The 26,103-nt window shown below is 54.0% G+C and overlaps 1 protein-coding gene across 2 annotated transcripts in view; it reads left to right on the top strand.

Moving 5' to 3' along the window:
• The window catches only part of MEI1 (meiotic double-stranded break formation protein 1), a 90,456-nt gene that overhangs the window by 43,943 nt on the left and 20,410 nt on the right, over positions 1-26,103 (top strand). For both annotated transcript variants that reach the window (XM_076069890.1, XM_076069889.1), the window contains exons 21-26: positions 8,745-9,194; positions 11,398-11,545; positions 15,033-15,137; positions 16,441-16,569; positions 21,660-21,841; positions 24,290-24,371. In XM_076069890.1, the coding sequence (XP_075926005.1) occupies positions 8,745-9,194; positions 11,398-11,545; positions 15,033-15,137; positions 16,441-16,569; positions 21,660-21,841; positions 24,290-24,371 (1,096 nt within the window). The remainder of the gene's footprint in view (positions 1-8,744; positions 9,195-11,397; positions 11,546-15,032; positions 15,138-16,440; positions 16,570-21,659; positions 21,842-24,289; positions 24,372-26,103) is intronic.

The raw sequence follows: 26,103 nt of genomic DNA, 5'->3' as shown, positions 1-26,103 counted from the left end.
GGGGGGGTCTGTAGGCACGGGTCTGATGTGACCCCCGAGGAATCCTGTGGTGGATATGCCATATTCCCCATATGGATTGGAGCTCCGATCCGGTCACGGTTTGCCGGACCCATACGCCGTAAAGCGGCAGCGAGAGCTGATGTAAATTTCATAGGGAGAGATGAATAATTTAATAAACTGCATTGTCCGCTCTTGACGTACGTATGGGTATGTGCTCTGGGCACCCTGGGTCTGCCTATAAAAAAATAAAAATCTACATGAATACATTAATAAAAAAATACATTAATAAAAAAATAAAAATCTACATGAATACATTAATAAAAGAGAGGGGAAACGTGTTTTAAAAAATGGAGCTTTCGCCGTACGGAGGAACAAGTTAATATTTTATCCGGCAGGTCTTCGCGATCAATATTTCCCAGTGGACGTATCGACAGCTTGGCAGATGAGGACTGGCTTCCTCTGCGTTGGCAGTCCTCGGCAGGCCGTAATAATAGTTTACGATGTTAATAATTCCGTGGATTTGGTGTTCGCGCCACCGGTACAGGCCACTGGCAGGGGACGAGGTTGGCGCGTGGATATTCCCCGTTAAAGCAATTTGCGAGCAGCTTTTTAATACTTGCCCACATTTTGACCGTGACGACGGCGCACGTCTTTCGAATGAGGTCAGGGGATCTTTGGCGTCAAGTCGAATGGTTTGCACGGTACGCGGTAATAACCAGGGTGGTCCCTGGGCTCGAACCGCGATATCCTCTGCAACTGACCCCGTGCACCGACTGGACATCTGTAAAAAGAGCTTCAGAGCTCATCGGATTCCTCCAGTCTAAATAAAGATTCTGATTCTGAACAAGCGGCGTACTCGCCACCGCTGGGCCCTGTCACCGCAAGCCAAGTGCGCGGTTGCCAGCGCTAATCCAGATGGTAAAGGCGAGCGCCAGCGCTGCGGGGCAGAGAGAGGGGGGCGGGCAGGGGGGCGGTAGTTCTTTCGGCGCAAGGTACAAAACGGTAGCGCTCGGTGCAGCGTATGATTGCAGCGTCTGAAGACCGAGACGCAGCGCTCGCGAAAACAAAGCCAAACGAAATTTGATACGAACGTGACGTGACGCACACTATGAGTAATGCCACTTGTTATGTGCGCTGACAAAATATGTTAGGGCAGAGAGGGAAACAATTGCTCCCCCTATTTTGGCCTTTAATATATCGTGTGCAGCTAAATAATAAATGACATTAGTCACAAGTTATTATGGACACTGCGTGGGCCAGGCGAGGCAGGGCCCGCGCCCGGGCCCCACTCGTCGCAATTGTCGGCCACGCTCTCTCTACCCCCCGCCTCCTCTGCCCGTGTGGAGTTGGCGGTGGAGCCGGCCTCTGCGATGATTGACGTGAGCGAGTACGCAACCGAATATCGGCTCGATCGCTTGACGAATCGGACGGCAGGAAAAGTGTTTTGAAACAAACAAAAAAAGAAAAGTCCGCTCTCACCTTTGTTTCCGACGTGTTGCCGCCGTGCTTTTTATTCGACAAAGCGACCCGATTGGCTCATCTTCCCGGCTCTGCTTGGCACGGAGCGATCCGTGTCGCCGGCGATGCGAGGAACCGTTGAGGTCGCGCCACTCGGGAAACGTTCCCTCTGCTTGCCGCTCAACCGTTAGTCTCGGCCGTCGTCCCTCCAAGCGACGTGGTGCTACTGCACCAGCAAAACTTAACTCCTCGTGAGGGTCAATACGATGCCTCTCTCGCTCTCTAATCCACGCATTCCTCTTCCTGTTGCTCCGCGTAATTCCGCCGCTTGACGCATTTCATATTGTTCGCCAAGGTCCGTCTTTCTGACCTGCACGTGACAGCAGGTGATGTGCGTTGAACGTAAGCGTTCTTAATTTAGGTCCATTGCTCTTCTTTGTTGAGTTAAGTTTTTCAAATCGCTCCGAACCTGCTCTCAGCCGCCGTCCGCCTTCATTCGCTCCCCAATGTGCGCACGGATCAACCGCTGTGTTTACAGTTGTGTCCTTCCAACAAATATAATGGGCATAATTACTATTATTTCAACCTGGAACACGCTGCACAATATTCGCTTCCTCTGCAAGACGGGGGAACGACTCGGAGTTCAGCTGTTTTCACAAACTTGTACGCCAGTTTTGTTTTGCTGATATATGTCCGTGCAGGTGTGCGTTGGACTTCTTTTGCATCGTACGTGGACAACCGCGCCAATCGGGAGGGTCCAGAAATGATGATGGCCGTGATTGTGATGATGGCCGTGATTGTGATGATGGCCGTGATTGTGAGGGGTCACCTGAGGATGCCCCGCGACTCGTGGATGCTGCTCCGGCTGCCCGTCGGGCTCATCGTCGTCAATGTCGTTGTTGTTGTCGTTGTTGTCGTCGTCGTTGTTCTTGTCGTCGTCGTCGTTGTTGTCGTTGTTGTTGTTCTTGTCGTCGTTGTTGTCGTTGTTGCTGTTGTTGTTGTCGTTGTTGTTGTTCTTGTCGTCGTTGTTGTCATTGTTGCTGTTGTTGCTGTCGTTGTTGTCGTTGTTGTTGTTCTTGTCGTCGTTGTTGTCGTTGTTGCTGTTGTTGTTGTCGTTGTTGTTCTTGTCGTTGTTGTCGTTGTTGTTCTTGTCGTCGTTGTTGTCGTTGTTGTGTCGTTGTTGTTGTCGTTGTTGTTCTTGTCGTCGTTGTTGTCGTTGTTGTGTCGTTGTTGTTGTCGTTGTTGTTGTCGTTGTTGTTCTTGTCGTCGTCATTGTCGTTGTTCTTGTCGTCGTCGTTGTCGTCGTTGTAGTTGTTGTTGTCGTTGTCGTTCTTGTCGTCGTCGTTGTCATCGTTGTTGTCGTCGTTGTAGTTGTTGTTGTCGTTGTCGTTCTTGTCGTCGTCGTTGTCATCGTTGTTGTCGTCGTTGTCGTCTTTCTTGTCATCATTGTCATCGTTGTTGTCGTCATCGTTGTTGTCATCGTCGTTTTTGTTGTTGTTGTTCCGCCCCAGTTGCTTCGTGCCGGGCAGTGCCGCAGTGTGTGCTCTCCCTCTGCTCCCTCCACGCCCGCTCCCTACCCGAGTGTTGTCGTACCTTGATGTAAAGCTCCTTGAGATGCGGTCGCGTTACGATGCCGCCGCTGTATATACACAGGTATCGTTACTGTTGCCATCTATGTTGGCTTATTTGGCACCTTGTTCATCACCCTGTGTGCTATATTATTTGCGCGAGTACACACGTGTGTGAGATTGTGTACGTGTGTGAGATTACAGTATATACTTGTGAAAGATTACGTACATGTGTGAGATTTTGATTTAAAGCTTTTGTGACTGCAGGGATTCATATTCTTGGTTCTTTTGGTAAAGTCACGTAGAAGGGAAACAATAAAATAATAAAAATATAAAACAACATAATTCTCACGACGTTTCGACCGCAACACAAGCAATCATCATCAGGTGTGAAAACCACAACAAGAAATTTTGAAATAACCGCCATTTTTTTCAAATTTTCTTGTTGCGGTTTTCACACCTGATGATGATTGCTTGTGTTGCAGTCGAAACGTCGTGAGAATTGTATTGTTTTATATTTTAATTATTTTATTGTTTCCCTTCTACGTGACTTTACCGAAAGAACCAAGAATATGTGTGAGATTATATATGCGTGAGATTATGTGCGTGTGTGAGATTATGTGCGTGCATGATATTATGTACGTGCGTGAGATTATGTGCGTGCGTGAGATTATGTGCGTGCAGAAGTATTCAGTCAAATACGTCGAGAACGATGGTGCTTGCCTACATGCAGCCCTGAGCCAGAAGTGGAAATTCCACAATCTTATGGCAGGGCTGAACTCTTCCATCGGGCAACCACTGTCACCTTTTTATAGACCCCGCAGGGACGATAGGCTGGGTCGACCCCTCAATCGGGATTCGATCTCGCAACCTTACGATTGCGGGCCACTCACTGTGCCATGTGCTCGGATTAGGTAATGTGCACCACGCGTGTGAGGGGAGCGGTAGTGTCGCCGTTAGCGCGCTTGGCTACGAACCTGGCCATCGGAGTTCGATTCTCGCTCACGGTCAACACCGGTGACGATTATCTAAACCGGTCCTGGGCCTTCCCTCGATCGACTCAGCCTCAAATGAGTACCGGGTACAGTTTGTAAACATCGCCACCGGGAAGATAAAGGCGGCCGTGCGTGGTGCTGGCCACCCACCCCCCTCGTGTGGCGTGCCGGCCTTCATAGGTCCTCGCTAATGGCACTTGCCCCAACGGTCTTTTAAGGCTACACGGGGGATCTTTGTCTTTTGTTTGTTTGGGGAGCTGCAGTGCAATGGCTCGTGCACTGCCCTACGAGGCTGACATCCCGAGTTCAAGCTTTGCCTTTTTGTGCGCACGTCACTCTGCGTGAGTGGCATTGGGATCATCGCGTGGCGTGCGTGCCGGTTGCGCGTGACTGCAGGGACACCTCGCCGCGGTTGATTTTGCGACGGACCCGACCGGCCGCGGCGCAGGTGTAGCTCGTCGCTACTGCCGTCGTCATCACCGCCGCCGAGCCACGCGCCCCGGCCTCGTCCGCGTGCGACGACGTTTTAATAACGCTCCGCGAATCGCCCCCCCCCCCCACGCCCACCCACCGCCCCTCGCCCAGCCCCCGCCCCCCCCGCCGGCACTCGCTTTGGAGAGAAATGCCCCGACTCAGCGAGATCTCCTCCAGGCATTAACCGCGCGTCCCTCTCGACACGGTGGCCCTAATGGAGCCGCGTTACGTAACGTGCGCCCGCTTGCATAATGCACGTGCCTTTTGCGCGGTTACGCAACGCGTCGTGCGGCTTCACGCTCGCGCGCGGTTATACACAACGGTGCTTGCCCGGCCGATCGTTGTGGTAACGCGGGCATCCTTTCTGGGCCGCTTCGCGCGTTGTGTAAAAGGTTATGGGGCTGTGCGCGCACGGTGCAATCTTGCGCGCACGTCGTCGACATGTGTATGTAACATCTACGGGTTGGAGTTTATGGTTGTTATTATTGTTGTTGCGTGGCTGCGTGATGTATTGTAGATTGTCGCACAGCGGTGGCGCTGGTGTAAAGACGTTCATAATCCAACTCCGCTGACTCAGTAAAGTTGAATTTATTATTGGATATTTTCTCTGGGGTAATGAGCTTCCACGTGTCAGATGTTGCCCTGCGCCAGTTTTGCCCCAGTTTTTGCCCACGGCTCTAATGCATCCCTTTACGGGCAAAGAGGGTCGGTGGATCACAAAACAGATTAAAAAATAACAACTCCCAAACTCCCCTGATGGTTTCGCGAGAAGGCCCAAGAGATGGCAGTACAGCAAGTGGATTTGTCATCCTCCTACCTGTGCAGGTGTCTGCATCTTTCGGTGACGGGGCCCAGCGGTAGTGCGTTTGTCTCTCGTAGTGGGAGTTTGCGGTTCGAATCCGCCGGCCGCCCTAGTTATTTCAGCGGGCGTTAAAGATCCCTTGGCGTCTTTCGAAAGAGTAGGCCATTGTGTGCCGGCGTCAGCGTTCAAACGTCCCTCAACTATTAAACTGCGGTAATGTACGTTCGAAAACTCACTTCTTTCGAACTGATTTTTGTGTCTAGTTTGTCGTCCTTCCCCCGGACCTCCGGTTTGCACAGTTGGCGATGTACGGTGTGAAAGAAGTCCTTCAACATGCATACATAGGTATCAAATTAGGAATTTACACCGCACATTACTCAATTTGGATTATACGTGGCAATCAGAATAATTATATTTATACCAGAGGAATCTGATGACCCTCAAAGCTCTTTTTCACAGATGTCCAGTAGACTAAACAATCATCACCTACTGTCAGACAAATGCCCCAGGTCACTCTTGTAAATGAGGCTCATCATGGACTCTCCTAGTTTAGCAGAATATACCCGAAACTTGAATGGTTTTGGCCTTTGTCAATCCACTCTTGTATGAAGGCCTTCTGAGGTCATTGGAGTTGTCTGACCATACTTCACCATGCTGGTCAGCGTGGGTTGGCGGAAGAGGGGGCCCAGGACTGGTTCAGATGTCACTCGTCGCTTATGGCCGGAATCGACTCAACCTTTTAGGTTCATAGCGCAGTGCGATAACCACTGCACCACACCTCCACTTTCGGGTAAGTCAAGGGCATCGTTCCTAATGTAAGCGCTCAGATTAAAAGAGCTCCTGACGGTGAGAGAGATCCACCACTCGCACGTGACACCAGCATGGCGTGGTCAACCCTGGCTCCTGTTGTCACATTGTAAGCATCGTCGTTATCATCAGCCGTGATCAATCGATTGCTGGATGAAGGCCTCCCAAAGCTGTCGGCGATAACCGCCCCCTGCGACTTGACAATCCGCTTGGCACCTGCGCACGAGCGCCGATTCCATCGCTCCCATCCCTTCTGCGGACGCGACGAAATTGGAAGCAGCGTCAGAGGATGTTTAATGTCCGCGCTAATTAACGGATGGAGCAATTACTTCACCTTGCTCCCCCACCACCCCCCGCCGTCCCTCGTTATTGATGAGCCACTTCTCGGATTCACCGCGACAAAAATAACAACGGGAATAATTATAACGTGGAGGAGGCAAGAAAAAAAAAGAACCAGACCAGAGTAATTAAAATTAATGCCACCCGACCTTCAACTTAATGGCACAAAATCCGCACATTACGTTCGGTTGGGGACGATTTGCACAGGGAGCGGAGGTGCTTTAAGAGTGAATTACGTTGGTTGGTGGAGCGTGGGACAAACTTCTGTCTCCCTGGCATTGTTTACCGATGGAGATAAACGCGTGACCTTTATGTCCAGGCAACGGCCCCCTGAGATGGCAGGAATCGCCTGTTTTTGTAGGCGAGACCCAGCTTTACATTAGAGCGGTAGCACGTCGCATATCCAACCCTTCGCATATCCACCCGGCCAATTAACTGCCCATACCCAGTGGAGTGGCCTCCTCCTCCTCTCACACAGAGACACATTGACTCACAGAGACACGTAGACTCACACAGAGACGCATACACTCACACAGAGACCCATAGGCTCACACAGAGTCACATAGACTCACACAGAGACACGTAGACTCACACAGAGACCCGTAGACTCACACAGAGACCCATAGGCTCACACAGAGACACATAGACTCACACAGAGACCCATAGACTCACACAGAGACATAGACTCACACAGAGACACGTAGACTCACAGAGACCCATAGGCTCACACAGAGACACGTAGACTCACACAGAGACACATAGACTCACACAGAGACACGTAGACTCACACAGAGACCCATAGGCTCACACAGAGACCCATAGACTCACACAGAGACACGTAGACTCACACAGAGACCCATAGACTCATACAGAGACCCATAGACTCACACAGAGACCCATAGACTCACGCAGAGACCCATAGGCTCACGCAGAGACCCAAAGACTCACGCACAGGCCCTGTCGCAGCTCCACTCCCTCCTCTCTCACCACCGCCGCATGTCGGCGTTGGTGCCGTCTCCTTCTGTCAGAATCTCAAGGCATTACTCTCCCGCACCTCTGAACGTCATTTAAAGTTAAATTTGTGCACGTTACAAATTTGATAACGAATGGATTAGTGCTTCTGCATGCTGCGTCTGCCATTTTCTACCGTGATGTTTGGTTAATCTCGCGTGCATTCGCTCGCGCTTGTAAAGTACAGAGGAGCGTAGTCCTATGCTGCAAGCAGTGCGTGGTTTTCTTTTCTTCCCATTCAGCAATGGATTTACGCCACCCTCGTTGGCAGGACGGGTGGGGTAAGCGCTGCTGCTCCCCCTACTGTGTCGGCCAAAGGTCACACGAAGGGATCTCAGAGTTGGCTCCGTGATGTCCTCTTCTGCGGGCCCCTTCTCTGACGCGAAGGGGGCCGCAGCTGTTGCGCGAGAATTCCGAATGCATTCCTCGGCTCGTGACGGTCGCACTGCTCGGATGAAGTTGTGGAAAATGACGAATTGACAAAAGGGGATTGTTATTCATTATCAAAGGGTGATTTATTGTCGCATCATCATCATCATCACCGCTTAACGATTATACTGCGCCTCCCATGCAGTACATCCCGATGTTCTCGCGCAGCAGGGGACCCCCAGTGGCAGCTATCCCTGTGTGTCACAAGGTGAGCGCAGTATCGGCCAGCCAAGTTGGCCTTATTCTGCGAGTTAGGGGTGGGCGATGTTACCGCGTGTCTTTGCAGTTAAGTTGTCTACGAGCCATTGATCAAATATGGCAAATGTGGGCCGTGACTCCTGGCCCACTTGGCCCATTCCTATGCAAATGACGTCGCGCTATCTTGAAACATCCACGTCGAAGCGAGCATAGGTGTGCTATATGGTGACGAGATGTTAACTCCCTTGCCTGGTATGCAGGAGGTCGTGGGTTATATCCCAGCCCTGACGCCTGTATATTTGGAGTCTGCATGTTCTCCCCGTGGTCGCGCGTGGATGTTTCTCCGAGTCCTCCGATTATTCCCTCCACATTAAGAATCAACGTGTGTTCAAGAGTATTTGGCTGCTGTACATTTCCACATGTTAAGCCACTTCGTTGAGCTATCACTTGTGGCCACGTCGCTTCCGAAAAAGAGCTGTAGAGCTCAGTGGGCCTTACCTGGTAAAATAAAATTGGTTTTAGTTTTATACGTTACGGTTAACACCGATGGGGCCTCGAGCCGACGGGTCGCCCGCAACGAACGGCAAAACGTGCGACCACTCCGCCCGCTTCACCGCCCCGCCTCGACCTGCCCGCCAGTTGACGCCGTTGCCTGCCCCACAGGATCGGCTGGCGCCCGTGGTGCGGGCGGTGCGTGCCGCCGACTCCCCGGCGGAGCTGTACTCGCACCGGCCATCGTTCGTGCGCTTCGTCTTCGCCCACGACGAGCTGGCCGCCCTGCTGGCGCCGCAGGCGCTGCGGGCGTGGCTGGGCCGCCTGCGTCCCACCCTCGCCGCTCGCCCGGCCGCAACCGCCTCCACCGAATTGACCGATTCCACCGCCTCCGTCGCTTCTGCCACCTCGAGGGCATCCGTCGCATCCTCGTCCTCCTCCGCCGCCGTTGCCGCCGTCCCGGTGATCCTCGACTCCGGCTCGTCCGTCCAGGAGAGCGGTCCCGGCACTGACAGAGGGATCGAGTTCCTGTCCGGGGCGGAGGCCATGGACGAGCGGAGTCACATGGCGGCGATGCTGGCGGTGTTGCAAAAGAGTTTGCACGCCGGCAGGGCCTTGTTGGTGCGTGACGCGACATAACCTGGTCGATACTCGTCAACCGTCTTGTTATTGTTCGATCCCCTCGGTCTGCTCGAGCAGTTGCTCGTGCTGCTGCTACATCAGTGCGTTGCTCCTGCCTCCAAAACTTCTATCACCTTCTGCTCATTTCCTGTTCTGTTTCCACCTCTCCTTGATCCGTTCCTTGATGCTGCTGCTGCTGCAACTCTGTTGATGAGCATTTCTGCCATATTTTTGCCTCCCAAGTTTTGCGGTGTTTACTGACCGTACCAGTAACTCATTTTAGGTTGAGCTGATCTAGGGTAGGCCCAGAACCTGTTCAGATATTTTCCACTGATCTTAGCTGGAGCCTGAAATTGAACTCGGGTGCCGGGTTTGAAGCAAAGAGTGCTAACCAATACCGTGCTGTATCATTCCCGACAGACACACACAAAGATAAAGATAACAGACTTTTGGGGCAAGTGCTGTTAGCGAGCACCTATGAAAGCCGGAACGGTACACGAGGGGGTGGGTGGCCAGCACAAAGCCCGACCGCCTTTGTCTCCCCAGTGGCGATGTTTACACACCGCACCAGGTACTCATTTGAGGCTGAGTCGACCTAGGGGAAGCCCGGGGACCGGTTCAGATAATCGTCACTGGTGTTGGCCGTGAGCGGGAATCGAACCCGAGTCGCCAGGTTCGTAGCGCAGCGCGCTAACCGCTACACTACCGCTCCCCACACACACACACAGTTGCACACAAACGCAGAGACACACGGGCAGGACAGGTGCCATGAATCACACGTCGTCGAGCGTTCCTGATCGATTCACTTGTTGCACGCGGGTGACCCCGCGGCCCTCGCCCGCGCCTTGATTTGTCGATCGCTCGCTGGTTGTCGTTAGCTGCAAGCGCTGCTTGCCAGTGGTGCTCACGTTGCAGCCACGGGAGCCAGCGATGGGCGGGGATCAGACGGCGCCATGTTCGTGTGTCTCTACGTATGTATGTTGAACTTTTTTCGCACCGTACATAGCCGGACGTGCTTATCGGAGGTATGTGGGTAGGACAACAAACTTAACACAAAAAGCAGTTTTAAAAGAAATGAGTTTTCAATCGCGATTATGTAAAAGTGCATAGCTCCAGTGGCCTTTTGTTACGGGAAGGAAGAGCGTTCCAGACGGCCGCAGAATCGCATCCGAAAGCGCGCGATGCAGTGGCCATCTCTGTTCGATGGCTAGCCAAAAGTCGCTGCGAGGATGATGGTTTACGTGTGTTATCAATCCCTGACCGTGAGCGACATTGACGGCAATGGGTGTCCTGAAGCCCGGCTGGTCAGAAGCCATGGCCGTCTCGGCCGTCTCGGCCTTGGCTTCAGCTAATGGAGAGACAAAGGTGGTTGGATTTTGCGTGCCCTTGGTCTTCCACAATGTGCTACAGCAGCAACCGTGTGTGAACCTAAATATACACGTGCGCGTTGATTGTTTAACCAGGTAAGAACTCAAGGGGGACGTGGGGGCGTTAGTCTTGATTGGTGATTGGTCAATATGATTCAATTAGGCTGATTTGGACGCCGATGCATGTTGGGATGCTCTTTCGAATGACGTCAGGGAATGTTTAATGTCCACTGTGAAGCAGACGGCGCTTATTATTATTTATGGAGGTTATTACACCCGTAGTAATAATAAAAGTGGCCATTTGAATCGAATCTTGAACCTCTGCAACAAGCGCCCGAAAAAGCTCCGGCTTTGCCTCGGTTAGGGCCGCTGCGCTACGAACCCGGCGACCTGAGTTAGATTCCTGCTCGTGGCCAACAGCAGTGACGATTATCTGAACTGATCCTGGGCCTCCCCTTGTTCGACTCGGCCTTAAATGGGTACCTGGTGCGGTGTGTCAACATCGCCACTGGGGAGACGGTGGCGGCCAGGCGTGGTGCTGGCCACCCACCCCCTCGTGTGCCGTGCCGGCCTTTAGAGGTGCTCGCTAACAGCACTTGCCCCAACAGTCTGTTCAGGCTGTACGGGGGATATTTGGTGTAGTGGTTTTCACGCCGCACCATGAACCCGACCCCCTGGGTTTGATTCCTGACCATGGTTAACATGAGTTTCGATGATCTATTATCTGTGCCTGGGGCTTCCTGCAAGAGACTGCGCGGGGACTGTTCGTTTCTAACGTGCGTGCATGCGTGCGTGCATGCGTGCGTGCGTCTGTGCGCGCGTGTGTGCGGTCGCAGAAGCTGGTGTGCAACGGTGAGCGCGGCGAGGCGGAGAGCGCCCTGAGCCTCACGCGGCGGTGGGCGTGCGCCGCCGCGTGCCGCTCACCCACGCTGCTGCTGCTGTGCTCCTCGCTCCCCGACGTCCTGCAGCGAGCCGCACACGGAGGTGGTCGCTCGCACGCACGCACGCACGCACGCTCGCTCGCTCGCTCACTCACCACCCGCAGCTCACCTCCCAGAGCTCGCCGCTCCCACCGCCGCTCGCGAAACAACGAACGCAGAGCCGCGAGCGTCGACGCTCACCGTCCGCCGTCTCCGAGAGTTTTCTTCGCCTCCCCCCCCCCCTCCCCTCCGCGGACAGATGGACGGATAGAGTTGTTGTTTTTCCACCTCGGTTACAAACTGCGAATCGTTTCAAACAAAAAAAAACGTATTCCGGATGTGTACAAACGGCTGAGTTGCTCACCGCTCACACCGTTTGAACCCCTACCGCGTGCCACCCACCGTTCACTGCTCACCACCACCCACGGCTCACCGCTCTCAACGCTCACCCATCATTGCTCGTGAAGCAGTGGACACGGAATCATGGGCAGCACCCACACGGGGGAGGGTTGAGCAGAGGGCTGCAGTTTTCTCATCGCTGCACGGCGGCACTGGGCCTCACTCATCGAGAGAACGAAGTTGGAAATAACTTTTACAAAGTCTGCCTTTGCTTGCGTGAACGAAAATGAGCATAAACGGTCTGCGGCAGCCATCAGATGGCTTTTAAAAAAATGTTGGGGGCAAGGGAGTTTTGGGTGGGGGGGGAGTGGGGGGGGGGAATAGCCTCCTCTACCCCCACTCCACCCCCCTCTACCCCCACTCCACCCCCCTCTACCCCCACTCCACCCCCCCTCTACCCCCACTCCACCCCCCCTCTACCCCCACTCCACCTCCCCCACTCCCCGGGTAAGCGGTGGGCGCCCTCTGAAATAGCTGCCCACGGGGCTACCCAGCCCTGATGCGGCAGGGAGGGGACGTCTGAATGCCTATTGCAATTGATTGGCACTAATTGTCAAATTTGACGAATTAAGGGGCGTGATGTGACACAGATGGTCTTTTAGCGACAATAATAATTTAATTTAATTTATGTGACTGTTGCTTAACGACGTGAAGGCCCATTGGTATTCATTGCCTCCTTTTTTTTTCCCGGGGCGAGCTCTAGGTAGCGCAATTACTTACGGTCAATTGTTATTATTTTGTCATTTAGTCGCAGATCATAATGAATGAGGGAGATTAATTCATTTGCGAACCATAATAATACTACAATGATAATTATTTTGTCAATGCTTGCAGTCAGTCATTTACAATCATAACGTGGGCACTCGTTAATTTTAATATTCAAAACATACTATTAACATTGCTAATGAGTGGCGTTCAGCCATCACAAATAGTGTTTTATGGAACTCTTACATCACAATCACGTGCTTGAGCAGAGGACTAGTTACTGATTACGGCCGTGCATGGGGACGCGGCATGCTCGCTGGCGCCAGTGGTTTTTAAGGAAGACTCACCTACCTCCTGTTGCCTCGCCCTTCTAATCTCACTCTACTCCTCGCACTCTTGTACCTCTCCCCTCTCATCTCACTCTACTCCCCTCCACGCACTCTCCTACCTCTCCCCTCTCATCTCACTCTACTCTCCTCCACGTACTCTCCTACCTCTCCCCTCTCATCTCACTCTACTCTCCTCCACGTACTCTCCTACCTCTCCCCTCTCATCTCACTCTACTCCCCTCCACTCACTCTCCTACCTCTCCCCTCTCATCTCACTCTACTCCCCTCCACGCACTCTCCTACCTCTCCCTCTCATCTCACTTTACTCCCCTCCACTCACTCTCCTACCTCTCATCTCACTCTACTCTCCTCCACGCAATCTCCTACCTCTCCCCTCCCATCTCACTCTACTCCCATAATATAGGTTTTTACGCGATCTAACCCAAAAAAACCTATATTATGGATGATATTCGTTGCAAAAGCCTACGTGTTAAGCCACTCTCCTCCCCTCCACACACTCTCCTACCTCTCCTCTCTAATCTCACCCTACTCCCCTCTTATCTCACGCTACTCCCCGCCGCATACTCCCTGCTCCAACGACCCTTGACGCTGTCGACAACTCAACATTGCTGCATTGTAAATTGCATCGTTGACCCTCCAGGCATCTTCCTTCGGTGCACAACTTGCGCCGCAGCGCCGTCTCAATCTCCTCTCTGGCCTGTACAATTCTACCCATAATTCTGTTCTCTAACGTAAAAAAAAAGCCCTCTTCAAACTCTCCGAATTGGCAGTTTTCTGCCGTATCGCGAGGCGAGCGTCCTGAGACGCGCGTGCATTTGGGGCGCTCCATAAATCAGTCTGGCATCTCTGAGCCACGGGGAATCGGACGTAAACTGGTTAACGAGACCCGATAACATTTGCCTGCCCCCTCTTCCTTCAGGGCAACCTGGGGGGCAGAGGAATAGTGCAAGGGTCACCGACCTGTGCCACCGGCTGCTTCTCTCCCGCTGATTCAATCCATCGCTTTCTCTTTGCGGCCCTCCCTCCACCCCCCCCACACCCCAAATTATCTTCTTCGTTGTGGGATCCACCTACCTCTCTGGCCGTCTCTGTGTGCTGCGAACAAGGGCCTTTGCCATGAAACATCGCCTCTTATTTGCGTCTTCTTTTTGAGGTCACAGTGGTATGTTTATTCTTTAAAGCATTCACATAGGTAAATTAGTGGAATGTTAATCATCATCATCATAATTGCATCCTTTATTTTTCCCCGGAAAGCCATGCCGAGTCTCGAGATTCGTTATCAGGAGGGTCCTGCCACATCGGAATGTTTGGCCAATGGCATCAGTGAGTGTTTTGCCTTCGCGTGGGAGTAAACTGGGGAACACAGAGGAAATACACACACACACTATCCTCACAGACCAAGTCTACGACACGGTGGTATTCCCAGGCAGTCTCCCACCATCCAACTGCTAACCTACCTCAACCCTGGCCAGCTTCCAAGATCCCACGAGATTAGGAGCGGTAAGGGTGATTTGGGCTTGGGAAACCTCTTCAAAACTTTAACTCGGACCAGTCACAAATTAACGCCAACGCGTGTCGATTGTTTCAATGTCAAAAACTTTGCCCCAGCTTCCGTGCGTGCGATGGAGCCGCCCGCCCCCCCCCCCCCCCCCGGAGTTCAACACTTTTTTTGCCCGTTCGGAGACAGGGTCCAGTGGTGTTACCGCCTTGCGTCAAAACAAATGTCACAGGGCCACTGCAGAAGACCCCAGCAACGTAGTCCCTGCAGCCGCCTATGAAACATGTTATGCACGGCGGTCACCCATCCAAGCACAGCTGTCCACGCTCAACCCTGCTTGGCTCATGATATCTGATGAGATTGGGTGGATTCTGGGTGATTCGGTCACAGGCTTTACTTATTTACCCGAGTTAAAAAAAGCCTCCCCCTTGATTTAACGAATCTGTCCTTGCGTCTCATGGCAGCAAAACCGTATGGTTACGCTCGTTGGTAAGTGGCTAAAAAGCGCGTCCGTGTGCTCGAGGAACTGTGCCCTTTCACGCCGCGCTAACGGAACGTCTGGCCCCTGCGTGTGTCGAACCCCCCCGCCCCCGTCACAGACGTGTGCAACCTGCCCCTCATGCTCGGAGCTCTCTGCCACCTGCAGCTGCAGGGCGCCCTGGATCACAGCTCGGAGGAAGTCTCCTTCCGGCTGCTCTACCAAGGTGTGCCTCCACGTGCAGCCCTCTGCGGTTAGGGCGGATCCGCTGGCGGGCACCCTCAGTTACTCCGCTCTATCTCTCTCCATGGTGGCCAATGCTGGTGGCCGGCATTGGTGGCCAATGTTGGTGGCCGGCGTTGGTGGCAAATGTTGGTGGCCTGCGTTGGTGGCCAATGTTGGTGGCCTGCATTGGTGGCCTGCGTTGGTGGCCTGTGTTGGTGGCCAATGTTGGTGGCTTGCGTTGGTGGCCGACGTTGGTGGCCTGTGTTGGTGGCCAATGTTGGTGGCCGGGGTTGGTGGCCAATTTTGGTGGCCTGCGTTGGTGGCCAATGTTGGTGGCCTACGTTGGTGGCTTGCGTTGGTGGCCTGCGTTGGTGGCCGGCGTTGGTGGCCTGTGTTGGTGGCCAATGTTGGTGGCCGGCGTTGGTGGCTGGTGGCCATTGTTGGTGGCCAGCGTTGGTGGCCAATGTTGGTGGCCAGCGTTGGTGGCTGGTGGCCAATGTTGGTGGCCAGCGTTGGTGGCCAATGTTGATGGCCGGCGTTGGTGGCCGACGTTGGTGGACTGCATTGGTGGCCGGCGTTGGTGGCCAATGTTAGTGGCTGGTGATGGTGGCCGGCATTGTTGGCTGGCATTGGTGGTCTGCGTTAGTTGCCGGCATTGGTGGCCAATGTTGCTGGCCGGCATTGGTGGCCGGCGTTGGTGGCCAGCATTGGTGGCCAATGTTGGTGGCCGGCATTGGTGGCCGGCGTTAGTGGTAAATGTTGTTGGCCGGCATTTTTGGCCTGCATTGGTGGCCGGCGTTGGTAGCCGGAGCTGTGGTGGCCAGAGTTGGTGGTTGGTGTTGGTGGCCGGAATTGTTGCTCTTTACTGGTGCTGGATGTTGGTGGTCAGGATTGTTGCAAGGATTCAACCCTAACCCTCAGCAGTTTGATGAATGGGTTCCACTTAACTATCTATGGTTATTTCACACTTCCATTACTGTGCTCCCTGAGCCCCAAAACCAATTTTGATTGGCTGCAGTAGTAGTTCTCAGAGCTGTAATATATTTTTCACTGGAGTGCCCCCGATGTGATGCGGTGTGCGGTTGATGTGAGCAGTACGGCGTGCGGTGCGGTGGGGGGTGCGGTGATGTGTGCTGCGCGGGGTGGCGATCCGTGCGGTGTGTTGCGAGCAGTGTGGTGTGGCAAGCAGTACGATGTTGAGTGCAGTACGGTGTGGTGAGCAGTGCGGTATGCATTGCGTGGCGTGCAGTGCGGTGAGCCGTGCGGTGTGGTGAGCAGTGTGGTGTGCGTTGCGTGGCGAGCAGTGTTCCGGGTGGTGGAGCGAGTGAAGAGCGCGAGGGCGCCGGTGCTGCTTCCGGCGTTCTCCTTCGTGTACGCGAGCCTGGGCCAGGGAGCGGGGGACAGCTGGGGCCGCAACTCCGGGGACAGCCGCGGTGAGACTCGCGCACGCGCTCACCACCCTCGCCGCCCTCGCTCTATCTCCACAGCACCGAGGGCGTGGACCGACGCCTGGGAACCACGCCATCCTCACCGCCCTCACCACCTTAATTCAAATCACAGCCCTTACCGTACCTCACCACCATTGCCAACCTTTTCCAGCCTCGCCAATCTCATCGCCCATTCCATTGTCACGATACATCTCGACCACACTTCAGCCTCACCACCGTCACTGCCATCACATCCATGGCCGTGCCCCTCACTCCCTCACCCTCCTTATTCCATCTCTCCCCACCCACTGCCCTCACCCACCTTACCACCATCACCGTCGTCGCCTCCGTTAATACCCTTGCCTCCCTTTCCCCCCCCCCCCCTTAACTTCCTCTCTCCTCCCCGCCCCACCACTCCCTCCTCATCCACCTCACCGCCCGCTGAGCTAAGAGGCACCGTTGACGATCTCCGCCTTAATTAGCGGCGTTTCCAGCCGGGGCGCTCGCTCAACCCGCTCGCCGTGGAGCAGCTGTAATTATTGGAGCGATCGTAATGGTTTAAATTATTTGAATATTTTGTTAATTCACCGGGAAACTCCTCCCAAGTTCCCATTACACTTTTAACGGTGGCTTAAACCGTTAACTAAATGTGTTTTTGTATGCGTCGGAAATTAACGTCGTTCTCTTGGCTCTTGCTTTTTTTATTATTGGGAGGTAATACAAACAGGGTGTTGAATTTAACTTTATGAGCGCGCGCTTGCGTGCGTCGAGAGAAGAGGGAAAGAATTCTGCTTTCCGCGATGGTGGCTATTCGCTTCAACGCGGCACGGATGCTGGTCACGTAACTCCGGGGTGGGGGGGCAGGGGGCGGGGGGTGGCGGTGGGGGAGGGGGGATGGGGTGGCAAAACCCCGACGGGTTTAGAGAGACGTCGCCCCGTGATTACAACGCGAGACCTCTTTTTGCTATTTGTGATTACGCGCACAGCGGCAATCATCACCTCCTACTGGCAGACTAACGCCCACTCGCAGGCAAGGTGACGAGTCACCTTGTGCCGCACAGGGACAGCTACCCCTGGGGGTTCCCTTGGCTGGACCTCATAGCAATCCTACACTCCGAAATGGAATCAATTGAAAATTAAAGACAAGCAACAGCACGGTTGTGGCCATGTAACCCAAGCTATGGACCTCATAGTAAACCGCTTTAGTCTTCTCTTCTTCAGCAGGGGAGTAGAAAAACCACAGCAACTTTCCACTGAAGCCCTCTCGTGGCCAGCGGCAGACGTCGGGCATTGGCTCCTGAACTTATTGCTGCGACACGCAAGAATAGAATGAAATCTCACCCACCTGGCAGACTTATCGCCAGCCTGCAGGCCATGTGCTGAATCGCCCTGTGCCGCATGGGGATAGCTGCCACTTGGGGTGCCTTTTCAAATGTGTTTAGATGACACGTGATGCATCTTGCGTATCGCATGTGAAGCCCTCTGAGACGCCCTGGAGTAAAGGGCACTCGATCAAATACAAATTATTATTATTATTACATTGCGGACGGACGTGAGCAGAGGGATGGTCAGTCGCGAGGCAGCTTACGGAGCAGGTAGGATCACATCAGGCTGGAGACAGAGGAACCACGTGGATGAGAGAGCATCCGCGGGTTAAGGCACAATGCACTCTTCTAAGAAACGTGTGGGCTAGGGCAGGACTCGTCACTGGAAGGGATGGCGATGGCCGGCGGTCGAGAGTGGTGACAAAGCGGCAACCAAAAAAATGGAATGCACACCAGAAGGAGGAGATGGAGCGATGAAATCGACTTGCGTGTGCAGGTTGCTTGGCGGATTATTACATCGCCGGATCGCGAGAGCAGGTGGCTTGGAGAGGCCTGCACCCAGCGGTGGATCTACCCTGGCCCATGGTGATGATGATGATCGATGGGGATCACCATCTATTACTGTGGAGGCACAAAGGGCTCGGCAGATGTTTAATCTCGGGACCCAGCTCCGAAGAAGGTCCACTGCCTGAAATATCTAAAACAAGCACCATCTGTATTGTGGCCCGGTAAACGCACTTTTGGGCCGCACTGTATTTTCTCTGTCATTCGGCGGCGTTGATGACGAATGTGCCGAGCGCTATCGCTCTCTCCCTCGTTCATTTTAAACAAACGACCCGACTGGAAGGTCAGCGAGTGCGCTAACGGGCCCTGCGTCAACTCTCAGACTTAACCCAGCCTCATTATTTTCCACGGCCGCGACGATCTGAAAAGAAATTACGGCATAGCATCGGGTCTTTGAACACGGGATCAGCAGTCATCTTCATGCGTAAAGTTTTTGTGCCTTCCAAGTTACCGAGCTGTGTTTACCGTCAAGTGACTTTTAAAACATACGTGCACATATCGATACACATATCCATACACGTATGTATGATCCACGTTAACCGCAGCTTCGTGCGCCGATTCCGCTGGGGCGCCCCAGCGAAACAAACCGTTTCCATCTCGCGTGTTCCACTCTCGGCTCGAGTATCTCTTATAAATAACTGAGAGGACCATGGCCTCGTAAATGCGAAGCGACGTGGGCCCCCCCGCGCTTCTCCCCGCTCTCGCGCCCCCTTGCGCGCTTCCTCGCCGCCATTGCTTTCTTCCCCGCTTGGCTTTTTCCGTCGGCTCGAGATGGGTACGCCGAATTAATTATTTTGGCAGTAACAGCTAATCGCCGTAATTTGCCGGCTGTAATTAGGAGTCATTTCATTACGCTCGCTGCAGGGCCGATAAACTGCGCAAGATTTTTTTTTTTCTATTTTTTTTTTGCCTCTCAAAGGTGGGTGGAAATTACAGGCGGACAGCCGGTGGATTAAGGAAAGTAATTTAGTCCAATTTCCATAATGGACGTGTGTGCGTTTACCAGCCCACAACACGCTTTTGAGAACCCTCGCGTGATTGATCGAGACGCGCTGTAATATATTTTTTATGCAGGTGCGCATTTACCGCAAATGAATTATTTAAACCCCTGTCCACATGGGCCCTCCTCATGTGTGGCAATTTGAGTGCGAGGGCGATGACCCGGCGTAATAATTTTAACCCAACTTTCACAGATTTCCATTTTTTTGCGAGAGCCGCGTTGCGCATTTGTGCGTGAGTGCGGTGGGGAGCGGTGATGTGGCGGTCAGCGCTACGCTGCGCTACGAACCCGGCGAGCCGAGTTCGGTTTACGCTCACGGCTTAAACCAGTGATGATTATCTGAACCGGTCCTGGGCCTCCCCTGGGTCAACTCGGCCTCAAATGAGTACCTGGTGCGGTGCGTAAACATTGCCACTAGGGAGACAAAGGCGTTCGGGCGTGGTGTTGGTTACCCACCCCCTCATGTGCTGTGCTGACCTTCATAGGTGCTCGCTAACAGCAATTAGTAAGATTTGTCACGTAAACAGAACAGCCTGACACAGCCAATTAGTAAGATTTGTCATGTAAACAGAACATGCCAATTTGTTACTAGTACAACATTTACAAGTGTGGCTTTGCTCTCCAACACACCGGTGTGCTGTACTAGGAACGAATTGGCATATTCTGTTTACGTGACAAACCTTACCAACTTGGCTGTGCCGGGTGGTGGCGGGTTTAACGACACATTTATATATTTACGCGAGCTTGTTTTTTCTTGTCTTCTCGGTTGGTTTTGTTTCGTACCGAACCAAGTGCTGGTCAGGAGAAGCAAACCGTGAATCATCTCCCGTGAAGCCCTGCAGCACCCACAATGCACTACTCAAGATTTGGCAATGCCATCATCAGAAGCGGTGTGCCTGTGCAGAATATTGGGAAAAGACCCGTGTAGGTTGGACAGGAGACGTGATGAAGAAGAAGATTCGTACCGCTAGCCCAACTGCATCGCTCGAAATATAACCTGCGTGCAATTCGCGCAGATCGATGCGGTGCGTGTGCTGCGAGCACGAGAGGGAAATTTGAAACGACAAGTCGATGGGTTGCGATGTGCCTCGTGGTCGGTTTCCGCCAGGCGTGGCGATGTGTTGACAGCCAATCACAATTAGTTTTGGGAGTAAGGGGTATGACCAGTCATGCACGGGGGTCAGCTGTTTGGAATTTCTGGATATAAGCACACCATATATAATCGCATATATGTAAGCATCACATATTTACGTGACACTGGTGGGTCAACGAAGAAGGGAAACTTCTAATACAAGTACATGACTTCAAAATAAGCTCAGCTGGCCTTGCTTCTTCCCAAGGAATGTGCTTATGTCTGGCTTAATAGCTTGTTGGTCACATGGTTCCTCTGTCACAAGCCCCTCGAATGCCCGTCCATGGGCCAGAGCAGAAATTGGCAAACCCAAACTGTTAGCACAGAACCCACCCTTATTGGCCTCTTAAAGACATTGCAATCCACTAAATTGATGCCACCTAAGGCAGAACCGACAAGTGCAATATCTGGTATGTCCCACTGTGGGGTGCCACGGTGGTGAGATGTTAACTACCTCGCCTGGTATACAGGAGACCGTGGGTTCGATACCGGCCCTGACGCCTGTATATTTGGAGTTTTCATGTCTCTGTTCGCATGGTCGCGTGGATTTTTCTCCGGGTCATCTAGGTTTTTTCCCTCCACATTTAGAAATTACGTTTCGAGTTTTTGGCTGCTATACATTTCCACATGATGATAAGCCACTTCGTTGAACTATCATTTGTGGCCAGGTCGCTTCTGAAAAAGCGCTATATAGCTCAGTGGTTCTTATCTGGTAAAATAAAAAAAAATTGTTTAGTTTAGATCTGGCACGTGGTGCAGTGAACCTTGCAACCTGAGCCAATGCATCTCTCCGCACGCCTCGTGCCGGCTTCACCGCTCCGGCAACGGGGAAGGGTGTGCGGGATGCACGGTGCCCAGCCTGGCAGCAGCGCCGGGCTTCTGGCTTCACCTGTCGTCGCCGTCACCCACGGCGCATTTGCCTGCTGCGTGTGTGCCTGCTGCGTGTGTGCCTGCTGCGTGTGTGCCTGCTGCGTGTGTGCCTGCTGCGCGTGTGCCTGCTGCGTGTGTGCCTGCTGCGCGTGTGCCTGCTGCGCGTGTGCCTGCTGCGTGTGTGCCTGCTGCGCGCGTGCGTCAGCCGTGGCGTTGGCGCTGTCCAGCGAGCGGCTGCTGGCGCTGCTGCAGGAGGCGGTGCAGCCGCCGGTTGACGACGAGTCACCGTGGCCGCCACCGGCGTCGCCGTGCGAGTCGGAGCTGCTGGGCAGCGCTTGGCTGCTGCTCTCGGCGCTGCTCGGGTGCCAGGCGGCGCACGGCATCGAGGTGAGGGGTCGTGAGGTTCCTCCCCGTCCCCTCCCTGCAAACCCCCCTCTTCCCCCCCTCCGCCCTCCGCACACTCTTCGCCATGCGGCCAAAGCCCTGTGTGCATGCACGCTGGCCCTTGGAACAAATTGCCTGCGGTCAAATTCACACCTCTACCAAAACCACAAAGGCAAAGATCCCCCCGTATAGTGTTAACAGACTGTTGGGGCAAGTACTGTTAGCGAGCACCTATGAAGGCCGGCACAGCACCTTTGTCTCCCAAGTGGCGATGTTCACACACCGCACCAGGTACTCATTTGAGGCTGAGTCGACCTGGGGGATGCCCAGGATCGGTTCACTACTCCCCTATATCTACCCACACCAGCCACACCTTTGCCATGGGGCTATCGTGGACATCTCCGCATATAGCCGCTTAACATACCCCCGCTGCACATACAGCCCCTCGTCCCAGGTTACCGCACACACCTCAACAAACACCCCCACCCCATGCGCCGCTTGCCAAACACTGTCACCCTTTGTGTGACTCACCTCAAGTTCACACTCCTCCACGACCAAGTCAATTATGCCAGTTGAGTTGGGTTATCAGCAGAGCCAGACGAATGTTAAAAAGCAGCGTAGATTTAACCACTTTGTTTACGACGTTTCGCATCCCAGTTTTTGCCGATAACAATATCAGTTTCTATATTTGCCCATAACGCGACGACTTGATTTGATATTCTCTGTTGGGTGGTGGAGGGCTACAGTAAAAATAACTTTGTATCCCACACGACGACCCAACCCAGAAGAGACCGCCCGTGAATCGCGACGCACGCCTCACCAACGTGGGCGCTCGGCGTTCTGTAAATCACTCACCCCAAGCGTCGCCTTCCCCTCCATGGGAGATGCTTGGTCACGTAGTGCCACGCGTACCCCACCCGGTACCACCAACCTTGCCCCCCGCGCACCACGGCCCGCCCGCTCACCTTCACGATGTCACGCCACCTGTTCGCATCGCTCGCCGGGGCTACGCGCCACGACTTGCTGGAAGCTTCATCTTTTCACCTGAAGACGATTGCTTGTGTTGCGATGGAAACGTCGTGATTCTTTATTATTATTTTTTATTCATGTGACTTTACTGAAAGACGAAAAGAGTATGGAAGCTTCATTTGTGGAAACAAGTCAAGGTCATGCTGACTTCTAACCGCCCCCCGTCCCCCCGGTGACATCGCTATGACATCACTGCTTTCCGTTTTTAATATGTCGGTGCACGGTGCCACCACTTTAGTGCTATGGTGGGGACACCTGATCGTCATTTTAGAGTTTTGTCTTTGTTATCAACGTAACTTCAAATCCATCCCGGGCAGTGCAGGACGCGTGACCTGGTTGTGCATTCAGAGCACGAACGCCGTTGGATTTTTTGTTGTTGCGTTTGTCATTCGATCGGCGCGGCGGTCATGCCCACACACCATGGTCCTCGTCATCATCGTCATACATAATTGGCCTTGATCAATCCACTGCTGAATGAAGGCCTCGCTAAACCGTCGCCGTCTCTCAGGGCCCCGTGATGTAACCCAGGCACCCAGGCAGTAATCGACCGACAACTCAAAAAAAGACACGAGACTGCGATGGCCCACGATCGGTGCTGCCGACAAATCACATCCGTCCGCCCGTCCAACAGTCGATCCGTCTGTCCATACCTTCCGTTTGTCCGTCAGTCCATTTGTCCGTCAGTTCATCAATCCATCCGGCAGTTGATCAGTCCCCCATCCTTCCGTCTGTTCTTCAGTCAATCCCGTCTGTCTGCGAGTCCATTCGTCGATCCGTGTTTTTGTCAGTGCACCCCGTCTGTTCGTCACTCAGTCCATTCATCCGTTAGTCGTCCGTCCGTCCGTCCGTCCGTCTTTCCGTCTGTCCGTCCGTTTTCTCTGTCCGCTCGCCTGCCAACGACGAGAGAAAAAAATAAAAACATCCTGCAGCTCCGCGCAGCGCGTGGCCGGCAGCTTGGAGCAATTTCAGAGGTGAGATTTACAGCGGCGATGAGCGGGAGCAGCCGAGATCGAGCTACGATGACTGCCGCGCCGGAGCCCCCCGTCAGCAGCAGCAGCAGCGGCAGTGCAGATAACTTAATCTAGAGGCGCGCGCGCGCAATGGCACAAAGGGAGCGTGTTGCATTGTTGACAGAGCTGATAAAACACCCAATTTAAGGCAAGCTGTTAAGTCGCTTGGGAGATTTCAGAAGCTGTGACGTTTATAGATTAATTTGCTGCTCGAAAACAAAAAACAAGCGTGCAATTCTTGCGGGAGCTCGAGATGAAAGCGTCTAATTAATCAGTCAATTACAAGTTACCCCAATTGAGGAAATTCCCTAAGCAGAAACGAGTGTTTTTTTTCTGTGTTCGTGGTTGTTTTATTTGTTGTTGTTGTTGTTATTTTTTGTTCTTTTCACCGGGGGTCGTGGGGGAGCTGCAGGTGCGTGGATGCATCAGTGTGGATCCTCTTGTCCTGCTGGCGCCGCTCACCGGGAAGCGAGGAGCGTCTGGGCTGCTGCAAGGTGACGGCGGGGTTGAAGGGTGTCTGGTTGGCGGGCTGTCGTGCGCGTCCACGCTGCTGGGCGGCGTGTGTACCTGGTGAGCTAGGGGGGGTCTGCTGAGCAAGTTGTCTGGTGGGCAGGAGAGAATGTCTTGTTGGCACGATGTCCTGATGTCCAGAGTGCTGGGACCCCAGTGGATCAGCCAACTGCGTGGCAATGGGGGCAAGGTGTCCGATGGGCGAGGGAGTCTTCTAGCGGGCAGTGTGGTGGGCCGGGTGTCTTCTTGACAGATGCGCAGGACGCCAAGCAAGCCAGTAGGCTGGGTGTCGGTGAGGTGCACTAATGAGCAGGGCGTCCTGAGGGGGGGGGGGGGGGCGCAGGGTGTCTAGCAGACATTGTTTTGATGGGCAGTAAGTTTGAGGTTGAAGGTGTCATCTGTACAGAGTACTACTTGGGCCTTATTCTAATAGTTGCAGGGTACCACGCAGGTAGGTATCATCCGGTGGGCTGGGTGTCAGCAAGGCACACTGATGAGCAGGGTGTCTGGCAGGCAGGGGCAGGGCAGGGGCAGGCCGACGTGGGCTGTCCGTGCCGCGGCCTGCACTCGTCGCTGTCTCACCCCGTCCGCCCGCGTGCGCCCCTCTCCGCCCGCGCGGTAATTGCGACGTGCACCTGTTGGCGTGGGCCTGGCACTTGCCTTTAATTTTCATCCTGCATCATGAATCACAATTAAGTCCTGTAAACGCCTGTCTGTGGTCCTCGGAGGTGGGCTGTGTGGCGGGAGGGGGGGGCTGCGTGGTGGGTATTTGCCACGGGATGCTCGCCGTTCCCACTCAACAGCCGCTTGACGTCCGCTTAATAAATGGGCGTCAAGCTCTGGCGAGATGCAGCCGCTGCAATCGCACGCGGATGCAGTCTCTTGACGGACGCTTTGGTGTAACGTTTCGGTTGCGGGGGGGGGGCGGTGGGAGGAAGGAGGGGGTGGGAGGGTCGGAACAGCCTGCATGGACGGTGCTCGCCCGCCTGCCCACCCTCACCGGGTGCCGCCGTGGCCCTGATTGATACTAAATTGGCGTTGGAACTCATTTTAGAAATTGGAGTCGCGCCACGGTGTTGTGCCCTGGGCCTCGGCCGGTGTTAATAATCATTTTTCACGCGATGACATCCGGAACACGGGACCGCGGCCAGCGCGGCTTGATTACACGTGACCTGGCGTGCGCGCGCGTGCCCCGTAATGTTTGTCGCCGAAACGCACCGGGCTGTCCCCCACCCCCCACCTGCACACGCAGGCGCGCACACGTGCACGCGCGCTCGTATTTGCGTTCGTCCCTGTGTGTGTGTTTTTGTACGTGTGCGCTGCGCTACGAACCCGGCGACCCGAGTTCAATTGCCGCGTGCACAACCAACACCGGTGACGACTACTTGAACTGGTCCTGGGCCTTCCCTAGGTCGACGAGGCCTCAAATCAGTACCTGATGCAATGTCTAATCATCGCTACTGAGGAGAGAGAGGCGGCCAGGCTTGGTGCCGGCCACACACCCCCTCGTGTGCCGTGCCGGCCTTCAAAGACACTCGCTAACGGCAACTGCCTTGAAAGTTTGTTCAGGCTATACGGACGGGGGCGGCAGTGTAGCGGTTTAGCGCGATGCGCTACGAACCCGGCGACGTGACCTCAGTTTCAACCTCACGGCCGACATCAGCGAGGGATATCCGAATGGTCCCGCGCCTCTCCAGTGTGAGCGTGCACGTGCGT

The sequence above is a fragment of the Petromyzon marinus genome, chromosome 26 (genome assembly GCF_048934315.1).
Source record: "Petromyzon marinus isolate PM22_M1 ecotype Great Lakes invasive population chromosome 26, UKy_Petmar_22M1.pri1.0, whole genome shotgun sequence".
NCBI lineage: Eukaryota > Metazoa > Chordata > Hyperoartia > Petromyzontiformes > Petromyzontidae > Petromyzon > Petromyzon marinus.
Note: the sequence above shows the minus strand (reverse complement) of the source record. Positions and strands in the feature narration are given on the sequence as shown.